The sequence below is a fragment of the Opisthorchis viverrini genome, assembly GCF_000715545.1.
Source record: "Opisthorchis viverrini unplaced genomic scaffold opera_v5_210, whole genome shotgun sequence".
Classification (NCBI taxonomy): Eukaryota; Metazoa; Platyhelminthes; class Trematoda; order Opisthorchiida; family Opisthorchiidae; genus Opisthorchis; species Opisthorchis viverrini.
In genome coordinates, this window is record NW_008751866.1 from 14818 (window position 1) to 32008 (window position 17191).

At 41.4% G+C, this 17191-nt stretch overlaps 2 protein-coding genes across 2 annotated transcripts in view; one reads left to right on the plus strand and one right to left on the minus strand.

Annotated features, from left to right (window-relative positions):
* T265_14516 (hypothetical protein) overlaps positions 1 to 3451 on the minus strand; it is a gene marked incomplete at both ends in the record, with an annotated part of 6407 nt that extends 2956 nt beyond the window's left edge. Inside the window, one exon of the mRNA XM_009174029.1 lies at positions 3425 to 3451. Within this exon, the coding sequence (XP_009172293.1) occupies positions 3425 to 3451 (27 nt within the window). The remainder of the gene's footprint in view (positions 1 to 3424) is intronic.
* A 4041-nt stretch (positions 3452 to 7492) lies between these two features.
* Positions 7493 to 17191, plus strand: part of T265_08254 (hypothetical protein) — a gene marked incomplete at both ends in the record, with an annotated part of 87804 nt that continues 78105 nt past the window's right edge. The window contains one exon of the mRNA XM_009174002.1: positions 7493 to 8374. Within this exon, the coding sequence (XP_009172266.1) occupies positions 7667 to 8374 (708 nt within the window). The remainder of the gene's footprint in view (positions 8375 to 17191) is intronic.

Consider the following 17191-nt stretch of genomic DNA (forward strand, 5'->3'; position numbering starts at 1 on the left):
TAATCCAACACCACCAACCTATTCACTGTATTCTCTGCTTGCAATCGACAACATAACATCAGAGGCAGTACACAAACGTCCGGGATCGGGTTGAGTCAGACCAGGTTTGTGATTGCAGACATCTAAAATCTTTGATGCTCAATTAGTCCATTTCCACCCTGACAGAAGTAATATCTGTTCTTGATCTCTATAGGGGTTTTGCGCGAGATGTATTGTTCAGTTTCACATTACTCTCGTTTTGAACAGTCGTCCTCCTGTCCTGGCGCAATTATTCATGTGAATCCACACGCGAGGGGGGAAGCACTTGACTCGAGTTCCGCTCTTGTTAGAGCTCATCAGTAGTGCATACCCGATGGCCGCCCCGGGGTTTGAAGTCCGGAAACCTGGCATGCGAGGCGAACACGTTACCACTATTCCACTAGCGCACGTTTGACGCGTCTGAATTCTCACGTCTGAACGGGTGAACTTGTTCGAACTTGAGCGATGTGATTAGTTTGATATATAAAGTTTACGGCAAATGTGTAGTGAAGTGTCCCAACAATCTGAGAACTATTGGGTGAGTTCTACAGACGTAATAATCCGTAGCACGGTAACCAGGCGCTTTACTCGAATGAGTCCCCCCTCCACTATTCGTCAAGGTAACATAATGAACTTTCCACGGATTATCTACGCAATACTTACCTTGAAATTTAGGCGATAAGAGTAGCCGTATCGATGACCTTGTAACAAGTCCACCAACTCCGAAAATAGAAGGCAGTTCAACCACCCAATCAAGTGGAACGAATTCAGACCACAATGCATGAAGGAAACGGCCTGATCACAGCGAAGGAACAGAACTTTTGAACTGGAGCCAAATGAACCAACCAGATGCAAGATAATGATATCACGACGCGACTTAGATTCCAACCAACCAAATTACGCGGAGACCACATTGAAACCAAACACTCACTTCAGAGTTATTAGGTACAGTTGAGAAGCTACGTAGGCACAGGTGGACAGGAGGGAATTACCCAAAAAACCTCGCGCTGCGATGTCATCCAGATTGTCAATGAAACGTCTTCAATCCAAGTGCCAAGCTCGGTGAACAGTGTCGCACACAAACTCGTCGGAGCAAACAGCATTTTCACCCAGTGAGCCGTAGAAATCGACGTATAAGTCACCCGACCACTGCTTCGATGCTTTATTATTTCCGAGCTGCATGGCATATGCATGACAGCATGTTTCTTGTCAACTTAAGTGAAGAATATGGCTTTATCGGGTTGCCAGTAATTTCGGAATTCAACACAATCAGCCATGTTCACTTGTTTCGGTGCGACCTTCCGGAGGCGTTCGGCATGCGCTGGCAGTGTTCGTGGCGTCTGCAACACGTGACATATGTCCGGAATTCTTAGCTCAACATGANCAATACTTACCTTGAAATTTAGGCGATAAGAGTAGCTGTATCGATGACCTTGTAACAGGTTCACCAAATCCGAAAATAGAAGGCTGATCAACCATCAATTCAAGTGGAACGAATTCGGACCACAATGCATGAAGGAAACGGCTTGATCACAGCGAAGGAACAGAACTTTTGAACCGGAGCCAAATGAACCAACCAGATGCAAGATAATGATATCACGACGCGACTTAGATTCCAACCAACCAAATTACGCGGAGACCACCTTGAAACCAAATACTTACTTCAGAGTTATTAGGTACAGTTGAGAAGCTACGTAAGCACAGGCGGACAGGAGGGAATTGCCCAATAAACATCGCGCTGACGATGTCACCCAGATTGTCAATGAAACGTCTTCAATCCAAGTGCCAAGCTCGGTGGACAGTGTCGTACACAAACTCGTCAGAGCAAACAGCATTTTCACCCGGTGAGCCGTAGAAATCGACGTATAAGTCACCCGACCACTGATTCGATGCTTTATTGTTTCCGAGCTGCATGGCATATGCATGCCAGCATGTTTCGTGTCAACTTCAGTGAAGAATATGGTTTTATCGGGTTGCCAGTAATTTCGGAATTCAACAGAATCAGCCATGTTCACTTGTTACGGTGCGACCATCCGGGGGCGTTCGGCGTGCGCTGGCAGTGTTCGTGGCGTCTGAAACACGTGACATATGTCCGGAATTCTTAGCTCAACATGAACAGGGACGACTACTGTCTATGAGCTCTGTTCACTGTCGACNGTTCCCGACAGAACAGTATTTCTCCACAATAAAAAAATAAAAAAACGTCTGTCACCCCCATTTTTCCGAAGAATTTATTTAATAAATTATTTTATCAATGTAACAAGTGTTTTTTCTCTCACACGAGCTGGCTGTAACCTTGAGAACTGATCCACAGGCAAAAGTACACTCGTTCAACTAACCCGTTCAACAGATCTTCAAAATAAATGCGTCTTAGTCTATCCACGGGGGCTTTGACGTCACAAACACTTCCGTTTTGGTTTTGTTCGAGTTGAAAATCAGGGGAGGTTTTTTGTGCATGTCTGGTCAACTGAGCGTTCGATTGCACCGCTAAATCTCGTGACTGCCAACAAGGAAATATTTATTTCAGTTGCTGACCGTATAAGGTTTACACACTCATTTTGAAAACGGACCTTTTGCGTTTGCAAGTTCAAAGTGGCGACAAATCTCCATGGCTGTTTCAAAATGGATTATCAAAATGTCATGTGAAATTTTCGGTTTCTTGAAACGTTTCTATAACTCGTCTTGTCTGCAACTTATTTCATACACACGTCTGCCCCTTATGATGGAAAAAAAACACGGAAAAATCTGCTCAAATTGGTATTTTAAAAAGAATAAAAAATCATGCGTCCTGGGGACCATCGTTTTATGGCATTGACTAACATCATAATCAATTTTTCAGGAACCAAAATTTCCGCAGACAACTCAGCAACCATCCAAATCAAACACGATAAACAATGTGAATGTATAAACGTAATATACTACTCATAAGGTTGCTGAAAATCCACCGACATTCCACGACCGGTTCCGTCCTTCCAATTTGGGCTCATCAGGTGGGCGCAGTTCCTAAGCTCCCGGAATGCACGAAATTTCCGAAATACACACATTTTCTGGGGGGAGCCTCAACTAGAACCTAGCTGAATCTCTCGTTTGTGATGCTTGAAGAGGAAAAACCGAAGAATTCCGCATGACGCCAAAGTTTAATACGTCAATATCCCAAGAAAAATATGTTCCCATTGGGAAACAATATAGATGTTAACGGAAGACTCAAGTAAATCCCTCGTTTCTGAAAGTCTCCAATCAAACGTGTCTCATAAAAGTCCGTTTCATGCTTCAGTTGACACGATAATAGGCATATTGCAGCATACTTTCTCGAAACGAGCGCAATCTGTAATTGAGCGTATGTCATCAGTTGTACACACGTTGGTATAGAACATGAGATTGATGGAAACTTGTGTACCACGCCTACCTGACGAGCCCGAAGTGGGGAAACCATATAAGTGGTGTTTTTTCATAAAGGAAACTACTCAAAAGGTTGCTGAAAACTCATCGAGAACTCTTCAGCAAACTTGTGAGTGGTTTTCTTTATGAAAATATACTGCAATATCTCGAGTATCGCGTCAAATGAAACATGAGGAGGCCTTTGTGCAGCACATTTATTTGAAGAGCATCATAAACAAGAGAGTCAAATGAGTGTATTTCTCGAAAAGGCAACTGGTGCTTTCCGTCCTCAGTTAGAAGATCTAGTCCCTCGACTTGGAGAAACTTTTTGTCAAAAGCAAAACATCATCCAGCAATGAAAACCATTTATTGGTTTTTCTTCGTCGTTCTTATAACGAGTGAACATTTTAGCGTTATTCTGTTCAGACAAGTAACACTGAGTTTGTAGTTTTCAGATAAAGGCAGGGCAGAAGCCAAAATTTGATCTTCAGTTGACTTGTATGATGATGTCAAGGGGGCGACGTATAACTGACTGTTGCTGACCGTTTCACGCTTTCTTTTGACCAAACGATGATCTGAAAACCGGTGTCTTTGAAAGGAATTTGAAGGACAGCAGTTTTGACATCTGAGGAAAAGTTTGCGTTTGTACGCTCATTCTATTTGACCAACTCCAAAGTGGATCGCAAAAGAAAGCGACACATATTGTACACGTCTTTGAATAAGAAGCAGCCCTGACAGCGGATCCGATTATGCGTTGCATGGATAGCAAAACCAATGGATTATCCTGTTTGACCTGATCCAGAAATCGCCGTTGGAATTTCGGCAGCTAAGGACAAAATACCCGCTGGTTGCGTAAGGAAACAATGCTGGCGGGTGCTACAATAGTAAGTAAGTAGTAAGTAAGTAAGTAAGTAAGTAAGTAAGTAAGTAAGTAAGTAAGTAAGTAAGTAAGTAAGTAAGTAAGTAAGTAAGTAAAGTAGTAAGTAAGTAAGTAAGTAAGTAAGTAAGTAAGTAAGTAAGTAAGTAAGTAAGTAAGTAAGTAAGTAAGTAAGTAAGTAAGTAAGTAAGTAAGTAAGTAAGTAAGTAAGTAAGTAAGTAAGTAAGTAAGTAAGTAAGTAAGTAAGTAAGTAAGTAAGTAAGTAAGTAAGTAAGTAAGTAAGTAAGTAAGTAAGTAAGTAAGTAAGTAAGTAAGTAAGTAAGTAAGTAAGTAAGTAAGTAAGTAAGTAAGTAAGTAAGTAAGTAAGTAAGTAAGTAAGTAAGTAAGTAAGTAAGTAAGTAAGTAAGTAAGTAAGTAAGTAAGTAAGTAAGTAAGTAAGTAAGTAAGTAAGTAAGTAAGTAAGTAAGTAAGTAAGTAAGTAAGTAAGTAAGTAAGTAAGTAAGTAAGTAAGTAAGTAAGTAAGTAAGTAAGTAAGTAAGTAAGTAAGTAAGTAAGTAAGTAAGTAAGTAAGTAAGTAAGTAAGTAAGTAAGTAAGTAAGTAAGTAAGTAAGTAAGTAAGTAAGTAAGTAAGTAAGTAAGTAAGTAAGTAAGTAAGTAAGTAAGTAAGTAAGTAAGTAAGTAAGTAAGTAAGTAAGTAAGTAAGTAAGTAAGTAAGTAAGTAAGTAAGTAAGTAAGTAAGTAAGTAAGTAAGTAAGTAAGTAAGTAAGTAAGTAAGTAAGTAAGTAAGTAAGTAAGTAAGTAAGTAAGTAAGTAAGTAAGTAAGTAAGTAAGTAAGTAAGTAAGTAAGTAAGTAAGTAAGTAAGTAAGTAAGTAAGTAAGTAAGTAAGTAAGTAAGTAAGTAAGTAAGTAAGTAAGTAAGTAAGTAAGTAAGTAAGTAAGTAAGTAAGTAAGTAAGTAAGTAAGTAAGTAAGTAAGTAAGTAAGTAAGTAAGTAAGTAAGTAAGTAAGTAAGTAAGTAAGTAAGTAAGTAAGTAAGTAAGTAAGTAAGTAAGTAAGTAAGTAAGTAAGTAAGTAAGTAAGTAAGTAAGTAAGTAAGTAAGTAAGTAAGTAAGTAAGTAAGTAAGTAAGTAAGTAAGTAAGTAAGTAAGTAAGTAAGTAAGTAAGTAAGTAAGTAAGTAAGTAAGTAAGTAAGTAAGTAAGTAAGTAAGTAAGTAAGTAAGTAAGTAAGTAAGTAAGTAAGTAAGTAAGTAAGTAAGTAAGTAAGTAAGTAAGTAAGTAAGTAAGTAAGTAAGTAAGTAAGTAAGTAAGTAAGTAAGTAAGTAAGTAAGTAAGTAAGTAAGTAAGTAAGTAAGTAAGTAAGTAAGTAAGTAAGTAAGTAAGTAAGTAAGTAAGTAAGTAAGTAAGTAAGTAAGTAAGTAAGTAAGTAAGTAAGTAAGTAAGTAAGTAAGTAAGTAAGTAAGTAAGTAAGTAAGTAAGTAAGTAAGTAAGTAAGTAAGTAAGTAAGTAAGTAAGTAAGTAAGTAAGTAAGTAAGTAAGTAAGTAAGTAAGTAAGTAAGTAAGTAAGTAAGTAAGTAAGTAAGTAAGTAAGTAAGTAAGTAAGTAAGTAAGTAAGTAAGTAAGTAAGTAAGTAAGTAAGTAAGTAAGTAAGTAAGTAAGTAAGTAAGTAAGTAAGTAAGTAAGTAAGTAAGTAAGTAAGTAAGTAAGTAAGTAAGTAAGTAAGTAAGTAAGTAAGTAAGTAAGTAAGTAAGTAAGTAAGTAAGTAAGTAAGTAAGTAAGTAAGTAAGTAAGTAAGTAAGTAAGTAAGTAAGTAAGTAAGTAAGTAAGTAAGTAAGTAAGTAAGTAAGTAAGTAAGTAAGTAAGTAAGTAAGTAAGTAAGTAAGTAAGTAAGTAAGTAAGTAAGTAAGTAAGTAAGTAAGTAAGTAAGTAAGTAAGTAAGTAAGTAAGTAAGTAAGTAAGTAAGTAAGTAAGTAAGTAAGTAAGTAAGTAAGTAAGTAAGTAAGTAAGTAAGTAAGTAAGTAAGTAAGTAAGTAAGTAAGTAAGTAAGTAAGTAAGTAAGTAAGTAAGTAAGTAAGTAAGTAAGTAAGTAAGTAAGTAAGTAAGTAAGTAAGTAAGTAAGTAAGTAAGTAAGTAAGTAAGTAAGTAAGTAAGTAAGTAAGTAAGTAAGTAAGTAAGTAAGTAAGTAAGTAAGTAAGTAAGTAAGTAAGTAAGTAAGTAAGTAAGTAAGTAAGTAAGTAAGTAAGTAAGTAAGTAAGTAAGTAAGTAAGTAAGTAAGTAAGTAAGTAAGTAAGTAAGTAAGTAAGTAAGTAAGTAAGTAAGTAAGTAAGTAAGTAAGTAAGTAAGTAAGTAAGTAAGTAAGTAAGTAAGTAAGTAAGTAAGTAAGTAAGTAAGTAAGTAAGTAAGTAAGTAAGTAAGTAAGTAAGTAAGTAAGTAAGTAAGTAAGTAAGTAAGTAAGTAAGTAAGTAAGTAAGTAAGTAAGTAAGTAAGTAAGTAAGTAACGAGTACGCGGTCATTACAGCTGGAACCGTTCTTGGAAAGTAAGTCAGTAAGTAAGTATGTAAATAAGTAAATAAGTAGGTAAGTATGTGAGTAAGTAAGTAGGTAAGTACATAAGTAAAGTAATTAGTTGATTAATTAAGTAAAGTAAGTAAGTAAGTAAGTAAAACTTTCTCCTACTTTCATATGGAAACTCTGCCGGAACATCTTACCCTTTTGGAAAGAGACTAGGTACCCGCAAGTAACTCATCTGGTGTTGGGACAGTAAAAAAACAGAATCCAGTTTGCCCAAATTAAATCTTGCTTTGTTCATACTGCAGGTGAAAAGGTTCTTCACCTTTCACACTTTTTTTAGAAAATGTGCCTAGTTCCTCTTTAGTTCTGTGGAATGAGACGGCAACTCGGACACCGAATACCGCTCAATCGACCCATGACTCAAATGTGTTCATATAGGTATGTGTATTCGTGTGGTTATTCTCAGTTGTGCCTTTACGTAGTATCACGTATTTGGCAATATTTACCGGTATGTTGTTCGAGAAAAAACGCCAGTATGTTCATGTTTCTTACAACTAACACGCACGCACTGGGACGGGTTTGGCTGATATCTGATTGGTGCGACCAGATGGCGCGTCAGGTGTTGGGTTCACGCACTGTGTGTGCGTGACCATTATATAACTAGTCCTTTGTCATTGGTCACCAAAAAAATCATCTATCCACCTGTGTAGCTGCAACTCAGTGTGCATTGTACCTCATTCCTCATAGTTGGTGTCATTTCCCTCGGGCAACCCACCAATGGGATTTTACCAAACAATGTGTGCAATCCAAGTTATTGACCCGACAACTCATTGCCCGTGTGAGGGACGAAGAGAGTTGAGTGTTTTGCTCCCACCAGTTGACTCGAATGCATAATAGAACTCACACGGCTCTATCTACGGCCTCGTCATGTCACACTCAACCTGGATCTGTGAAATCCGAAAACCAGCAGTCCAACAAACTTCATCACCCGCAACAACAGGTATTATCTCAGCCAACCGGTCACAGTGCTGTCCAATTACGGTCTTTTCGTGCTCGACCCCGAATGGTGGCTCGATCTTCAGTGAATAGTAAGCGTTTGACAGGTAACAACAGTCTATCCCCCGTCTCGTCTCAGTCGGATTCACCCAAGTTAAGCCCGTCCACAATGCCACGACCAAACAAGTACCCTGCACATCCACGCGGAGGAGGTGGAGGGCAGGTGTTGGGGTTTCGGCCCAGCTCAACATCTGGAGCAACCGATCGGTCCTCTTCGGGTGGCCAATTACAAGGCTACACCTGTTCCATGTATCCGGACAATTTGGGCACATCCATGGATGATAGTTCACACCTGTTGAACATTGATGATTTGTTGCTCAGGCGAAATCGAGCCCCGAGTAAAATATCGACAAGAGACCGGAACAGTCGGGATACTCAGTACCGTACTCCACCCTCAACCATTCCCACCACACCTATTATTGCATACCAGGAAAATGCGATCCAATCCGACATGGATTTAGTGAGATTAAAAGACGACAAGAAATCTGAAGATGAGTTGTCTCAAATGAAACATTTGGAACCGGTTAGACATCCACCGGTGAGTTTCTGCTCAGTCTGTGTTGTGTGTTGCCTCCGCAATTACTCATTTGTTCACGTGACACGTAAAATAATGGCAGAAGTGGGGTGGGATTTACTGTGGGCGCAAACGAGCCTATTTTTGTCTCCATCGTTTTACGGGAGTTAGTTATGTTTCATGCGTGTTAGTGCGCTTTCTTGGGAGGTTTAAAGAAGACTTATCCACAAACCTCAATAGGAGGATAGAAGACACCCAATGTGATCGTTTTTGGGTGTATGAAACCCAACCAGAGCGATGCAATAGGTGGAAAAATTGTTTTTCCCTGCTTTACTACCATGAAAAAATTACTCGGCGGGATCTCAGGGTGAATATTTTGATAGAATTCTTTCTATATCGAAAATTTATTTCCCTTCATTTTGACCGGTAATAACCAGGCACGAAAGATAATTCACTATGGTTGGTAAAACAGTGTTCTAACAGTGCTAACTTTAACTGTGTCCTGTCAGAAGAATTCTTTGCTACTTTGTCCTGGAATAAAACTGTTCACGAGGTTGTTGAAAATTTATTGACAGCCCACGACCGGTCCTGCCCTTTTTGGTGCTCACAAAGTTGATGCAGTCCCCGAGTTTCCGTTAGCCAAACGCTCTTCTTGAACCCAAACTGGGTCGAATTCGCTAAATAGTTTGGTTTTAACGATGGACTCAACCGAACTACTCGTTTTTGATATAAGGGAAGTACGTCTATCTGCTGAGAAGGGCGAAACCGGTAGTGGACTGTCGGAGAGTTCTCAGCAGCCTTAGGAATAATATCGCTTCAAGGAAGCGTACTAGGATGTCTCCGAAATGGTATCAAATCATGAGTCGGCCCTTGTGGATCATATTTTCCGGAAGAATTTGAAAAACATGAATCTCAGCTGAGATTCAGGTGACTTTCCTGTGAAGACTAAGTGGTATTCAAACGCGTGAGTTTGGCGACCTTCTGCCATTACTTACCAGGATGGCACCCACCAATATTGGTTCCCTCAGCTGAATGTGTCCTCCCAAGTTCTCCAGTCATACAAATCAAGCTCACGGCTATTACAAATCGTGGGTTCTGGATGTGTTTCATTGGCACTGTGATTTTTCCAGAACTGTTTATCACGAATTACCAAACTGTAATCCGTCCCTTCATTATAATTGATGCAGTTAAACAAGCTTCAGTTCACTAGTGTCTAGGTTTCCGTTTTTTGACTTTGAACCAACACGATTTTCAGTTGACACAAATAAATAGTTGTGTCAATCAACGATTGGAATTATTTCCGTCCTATCACTACTTTAGTTACCTCCAAACAAGGCTAAAGTTCCGTATCTGGGGGGATAAATTATACTTTGCGCATGAAACCAAACTTTTGGCGGGATCTGATGATCCATACAAATGCTTTAAGAATAAAGGACTATTTTGAAGTTGAACGAAGTTCCATTATTCAAGGCTCAAATGTGGAAGGGAGGATATCGTCCCTCTCGATAATTTTCACAACAGGCAAAACCTTGTTACTTTGTTTTGTCGGAGGGGATGATCCTTAGACTTCACTACCGATTCTGACAGCTTGTTTCAAAAGAATTTTTAACGAATTTATGCCTTCTCTGAGTTTAGTTTTGAAGCGGTTTCAATCAGAAAAACTGTTAGCCACATTTATTTCTGCTTCCGAAGTTTCTAGGATAGCCGACTGTCTGAGAGAGCCGTTTTGCTTCTGAGGGGCTCATTGACGCACAATTCTTTGTTGCCATTTTGCGAGTTGATGAAATGTTGAACAAAAACCTCGGTTGTCCAAGCCTAGACAGGGGAAGTCGAGAGGCAGACGTCGGGTTCGTAACACCGACTTTCCGGTCAGTAAATTCGCGCCCTAACCACTGAGCCACCTCGCCATCTCCCCACAAGAAATCTTCTGAAGTATGCTTTTAGCACAGAACTTACTAAGTAATATGAAAGTTCGTTTCCTTTCAGTTCAATTTGGTCTGTGGGGTTGAATCGGTCATATACCCCCTGATTTTTTAAAGGTGTGCCAGATTTAGAGTGGTATACACACAGATTGTACAACATCCACAGTTACCGACGTCTAATCGGTAAGCATTCAACAGGTTTTGAGCATCCGTGGCAATACCTAACTGGTACATCCAGAAAGGGATCTTCGTTCAAGGCGAACAGGTCAGATAGCTCACGTGTTCAATCAATTCATCCTCGACAACTCAGGGTTCATCGCCACAGTAGTGGTATCACCCTCAGTTCGCATTCCTGATGTACGGGGTTTAATTGTTCAGACGTCCCGCACCAGAAATAACAGCCTAGCTCATGTATAGCGAATATCGTATCATCCGAATCATGAGGCGTAAGACTGGTGTAACACTGTCCGTGAAAGCGGATCATCATAAATTGAGACATTCAACTGGATTCAGTTGAATCTCCTGTCAAAACAAAATACGCGTGCAAATGTGTCGTAATCTGTCCAATTCGGGTCCAAGTAAAGCGTAAGGTTGACAGGAACTGGGAGATTCCGCTAACATAATGGGTCCCAAGAAGGGTGAAACCGGTAGTGAACTGCCGAAGTGTTTTCAGTAACCTTGAGTTTGATGTGTGATGTCTTGTTAAGGTAATACCAGTCGGTCAGGACCACCTGAAAGCTAGACAAAGGTGAATAGCAAACTCTGGTCTCTAGTATGCCCAGAAGTGTGTACGAACCACATTCATAGAATCCATCGTATCGATTGCTCCAGTTAGGTTACAACACTCAAGGTCTTTCGTGGCAATACAGGCCTGAGTGTGAACACGTTCTAATACCTGACAGCAATATGTAACATTGGACAAGTATTCTGAATACAGGAAAAAGCCTGAGCTGGTCACTCTTAGCTGAAAGTTTGAAAAATGTAACAAACAGCGAATTTATCGATTACCCACAGAATTTATTGATTATGGTAAACGAAAACGATTCGGATCCGTACAAACACTATTTCCAACTTGAAACTCATTGATTTTAATGCGGCTTACTTGCTTGCCGTAACATTTGAATTCCTGAAAGCCACCAATATGATCGGAATGAGAGAAGTAGTCACTATGGGGTCAATATTTGAGGTAAAGCAGGACCTACATAATCTGTGAAAAAAATTGAAGGATCTTCCCTATCGTGGGAGATTTTACTTTAATCTAATGGACTAGGAAAGAGCGCTTGTCAACCCTCGGAATGTTTTTGAACGTGTTCTTCCTCACCAGTTGGTGACTAAGGGCACGCCATTAGTGTTTTGATCTTGTTTTCACTAGAATTTTACCGAGGACCCTGCACATCCTGGTTGTGTTTCGATGATAGTTGATTTGGGATCGCTTGGCCAAATTCGAAAGAAACGGGTGGATGTTCGGAATTCCGGGTATTCATCTTGATATTTGCATTGATTGCTTCCATGTTCCGGGAATGCAGTATGATTAATCGATATGTGAATATCCAGTGATACATTTCCATGAATTTTTATACCAGCCGTTTTTTACGGGAAATGGATTGTCTCACAGTAGTTGGTAAACAAACACAGCAAAACAGACTGCTTACTTTTAAGGGGTGCAACCTATGGATGTTTTTCTGTATCGATCATTTTCCGCCTATTGAAATTTGGTGTCTAGCTGCCTCGTTGCCCGATGAAAGAATGAGGGCTGTGACACTCCCAGTCTGTGCAAGTGTAGATGGGAGCAGTAAAGATTCCGGAGCCGGGTTCGAACCACGGACCTTCGGGTCGGTGTGTTCGCGCACCGAGCACCAGGTTATCTCAGGTCGTTTTTTGAATAGTTCTAATAATCCCGTTTTTGGAGTAGGACCACCCAAATCACCTGATTGAACTTCTTGATTTCAGCTAATTTGTTTTTTGGCACTTTACACAGGTAGATGATTTCATTTCTGCTCCCTTTTGTTACTCCATAGTGTTCCGCTTGCAAACATTAGGGTTGAAAGCGGCTGTGGAAAGTTCACTTACCGGGATATCTGCTTTAACTCCGTAAATTCCACTTCCTTTCTTTTTAAGGAAGAACTGTATAAGACATTAAGTGGTTAGCGCCCCTACTAAGAATTTGGTGAACTACATAATGCCTGTATCGCAAGTCCACTGCTCATCATCACCATCATCATTGTCAGCTGTAATAACCGCGTATTCGTCCTTCAGTGGTTGTAGTTGCCGCAGTTTCGTTCACCGATGATTCGGGGGAGTGGGGTAGGTAGCTACCCATTGCAGGAGCTGTTAAATTGGTGCATGAATCCAGCACCGTCAGTGGGCTGTCAAGTAGGGTGGGGGGTTGGAAAAGGAGCTATGCATTGAAGGCAATAGCTCGGATGCACGAGCGCCATTGAGGGCGCGACTGGGCCATATCTGACAATGTCTCTAGCCATTGATGTGGCCTGTCTCGGGGTCCCCATCCAGGAAGACGGCAGTTACCAGCGCAGCTGAGTTTGCTGGTAATGGCTTTCATACTTCGCTGCCAAGTCATTGTTTGACCGTATGTGGCTCTCTTCCACCATTCACGTGGTTGTGCGAAAAGAGCCCTTCGAAGAAGACGGTCGACTGGCATACGCAGCACGGGGCCAAGCCAGCGCAACCTATGCAGTTCATATATCGAGGCGAATCATTTCTCCCGAATACCATATGACGTATTTCAGAATTGCTGATCCGGTGTTCCCACCAGATTCGGGCAATATGGAGCGCACCGCAGCATTGTAAACTGGACCCTTGACAGAGAAGCTGATGTCGCGCCTACGCCACAGGTGACGTAGGTTCGCAAAAGCTGTTCTGGCCTTCCCAATCCGGGTGGAAATGTCATCTTTCGTGAGACCACCGGGACCGATAAAGCTGCCCAGGTAAACAAATTTGTCCACTACCTCAATCGGTTCATCCGCAAGCATGAGGCTAGGGTTCGAGCCCACCCAGTTTTGCAGTAGCACTTTACACTTTGCAGGTGTGAAGTGCATGCCGAACCGCGAGGCAGAATTATTTAGGTTATTTAATATTGTTTGCATTACCAGTCCACTGCTCACAAAGTCATTGAATTGTACACTATACCATGCTATAATGCAATGCGTGCGTGGGCCATGCAGTGTAATAAGTTGAAAAATATGCAATATACAATATACAATACAAAATACTGTATCGATGCTCATGGTTGCCATCGCGCATAGATGCAGTTTGCAGAGGCAGTGCATCGTTAACTGGTCATTGCTGATCGTAAACGTAGCATAGGAGACGACATACAATTTATTTATCAATTTTTGTACCAAATTGAGAGACAGATTTGCACCTGTCTCACCAGTCTATTCAGAAAACCCGTCAGAATATTTTATATTTATCAGCTATGGCTCCCACAAACTTGTGTATCAGTACATTTGCTTGTCAGCAACGGGTATGTTTTCCCTCCTGTGGAGAGATAGCCTTCAAGACAGACGACCAACCTACCTGCAACCTCTTTCTCTAAGGGGGCGGTTTTGCGCACGTCCAACTCAGTGAGTTGGGCAAGCGTAACTGCTCGTGTATTATCATTTATTTTGAAGAGCATGGTCACAAACATAAAAAGTGAATGCAAGTGATGAACGCGAAAGAGTAGCAGGAGAATATGAGAGAAATCTCATTCGAAATCATGCCAGGAACAGTTCCAGTCGGATGAGATGAATCTCAATGTATGTAATGATTTTGTTATGGAAACACGCGTCTAAAGACCAACAACCGAAGAAAGAACAAACGATGGTGAATGCTCTTCAAGGCGCGGTAGGCGCTAGCACAGTCAATACTCGCACATCAGGCACAAGGTGTCCATCATACTGGGTCTATTGTGAGATTAAATGGCAAAAATGTGCATTCAACGCCATGTGCCACGCATAAAAGTGTCATAAGTACGCAGAGAGCCCACAATGGCAAGCAAACACAAGTCACTGACTGCGACCTTAGGAAGTCCCAGTCCAATAACAGCCTTAGCGGATTGAGGAAAGCAGATCCCTCGATAAGAGATGATCATCGGTTGGTGAACCAAAAAGTCGATATCACAACCGATGGCATGTAGGGCTGAGATTATGGCGAGGGAATGTTCATCAGCACCATACTTCTGCTTCTTCTCATTCCACACTATCACTCCACGCCCATCCGAGACTATGCTGACGTCTATTACAGTTGCACGGCGATCTCGAACAGCGATTAGGTCAGGTTTGATGAACGACGTAGAAGTAGGGGCTCTCAAATCCTCGAAGGCGGTGTACGCCAGTCGACGGGGACCTTTTGCAATTTCCCTTGCAACTCGATTATGTCGAGCACATCTGGCATCATGCGTGATCCAGCAGGATTTCGAAATATATAAACAATTGGGATTACTCAATTAGGTTCTGCTTAATTCCAAACAAACTCACCTGATGGTTAACTGTACAGAAAAAATACGTGGGGTTCGTTCCGTTGAATGTCACCAATTCAGTTCACTGATGTAACGGAAGAAAGTTTTGCACGAAAAAACAAAGGCTGTTCAACGAGGGCCACATTGGAAATCAAATTTGTGTTTCAATAACCAGAAATTCCTTTTTGTTCCAAGACCTTTTTGGGGGCTATCATAAGGATAAAACGCCATCCATTGTAAACAAAAATACAACTGACAAGAATTTTTCGGCTGAAGTTCGGAGTAATACGTGAGATTCATCGGAGGGTTCAGAGTGAGTGAAGGTGAGCCTCGTGAAACTAAAATCGCTCGATCTAGCGTTCCCTGTGTCCACGAGTTTCGGTAGTCTCCACCTGCAGTTCAATCCGCTTTTCTCAAGCGATCTTGTGTGACGGTTAAATACATGTCTATGATATACCTGGTGTCTCCCGGGTTTCGTCTCAGAGGATATGACTTGCCATTTAATCTGTGACCCAAATCGTACTTCTCACCTGCTTCACAATAGAAGCTAAGTTTGGACCGGTTCGCATTTTAGGGACCCGCAACAGTTCTTCCGATCTAGTAAGAATGAGTTCTCTTGTTTCTTCTCAGCGGATCTCAGTGGTAACTGACCGCATGCTCCGTGCTCTGAATCGGATCCCGTCGTCCCAACTGATCCTGATTTGTCTTAGGCAACCAGGTGGTACCCTGTGCTCTCTTCGAGTGAATTGGAGGCTGAGCAAGGAAGTACTGTTTAAGCTGAATGATTATTCTCTTGTGTTGCAGTTTTGGGGTTTTGCGGGATGGGTGTTTTGTTCATAGTCACACCACTCTCGTTTGAACGGTCGTGTTCCTGTTCCGGCGTGATTATTCCGGTGAGTCCACATCAAAGGGAAGCACTGGACTCGAGTTTCGCTCTTATTAGAGCTCATGAGCAGTGCACATCGAACGGGCTGGCCGGGATTCGAACCCAGGACATCAAACACGCGAGGTGAGCGTGTAACCACTACTCCACCAACGCACGCTGGACGCATCTGAATTTTCACGTCTGAACAGGCGAATGTGTTCACGCTTGAGTGATGTGATTGGTGTGCCCGACCCACCGAACGACGATCGACTGACCCGCCATGTCAGGACTTCCGAGTCCGGTAGCGTGGCACATACTTGAAGCCCACTGGTCAAATTTTTGGTTGAAATTTTGGGGTATTGCGGGATAGATATTTTTGTTCATAGCCACACTACTCTCGTTTGAACGGCCGTGTTCCTGGCGTAATTATTACGGTGAATCACCTTGTCATCTGGGCTCGTTTATGATATCCTTGATATCGCAGTATATTTTCATAAAGGATACTACTCACGAGTTCGCTGAAAACTCTCCGACAACCCACGACCGGTTTCCACCTTCTTGGTGCTCATCAGGTAGGCGCAGTCCCCGAGTTTCCGTCAACTTCATGTTCTGCTTGAACCCATATTGGATTGTTTTCGAGAAATACACTCATTTGCAAATCAATTTGGTGTTTTCACGAGAGAGTCAACTGAATCTCTCGTTTATTATATTCTACAACTGAATGTGCTGTACACAGGCAGCCTCAGTTTCAGTTGGGAAGATATTCGAGATATCGCAGTATATTTTCATAAACGAAACTACCCACGAGTTCGCTGAAAACTATTCGACAGCCCACTACTCGTTTCGCCATCAGAAACATCATAAACGACAGCTTCATTTGAGTCTCGTGAAAACTAAAAATTGATTTGCAAATGAGTGCAATTCTCGAGAAGAGAAAGGGCCGTTCTAAGAAATGTAATACGTATTTAAGTTCTACGAATCCCGCAATCACCTTCAAACAAACTTCCCCCCGAACTAGCAAAGTTTCGATGTTTTCTGCACAGGGGTATGACACGATCTATGCAGTGACTGAAAAGCTTGAGTTAAACAACACGTAAGTGTCGAAAATGTATTACTTTTGAGGTACATAGGTTTGTGTCACATTTGTATCGTGCTTGTGACTGTGGGGATCAAGCGTTTGACACCAGATGCGTCTATTCTTGGGTAACAGGCAGAAGGGCGCTGTTTGGAAACGTCTCACTTTGAAGGCAATCTATTTTGTCCTCTCACGCAGGTTATCAAGTCCAGCATTCTGGTGCTGCCCTGGTGTTAACATGCGCGCGATTAACGGATCTCACAGGAAATGTGAAACTAATTGTAGTACACAGATTTTCTTTGCTTCAAAACAGTGCATGCTCTAACCGTCCAACATAAACATGGCATGTGATATAACAATCTCGTAAACCCGCTCAGAAATGCCACATCGGAAACTCGGGGACTGCGCCTACCTGATGGGCCCCAAGAAGGGCGAAACCGGTTGTGGGCTGTCGAATAGCTTTCAGCAACCTTGTGAGTAGTTACCTTTATGAAGATATCTGTGCACATCCTTGTCAGGC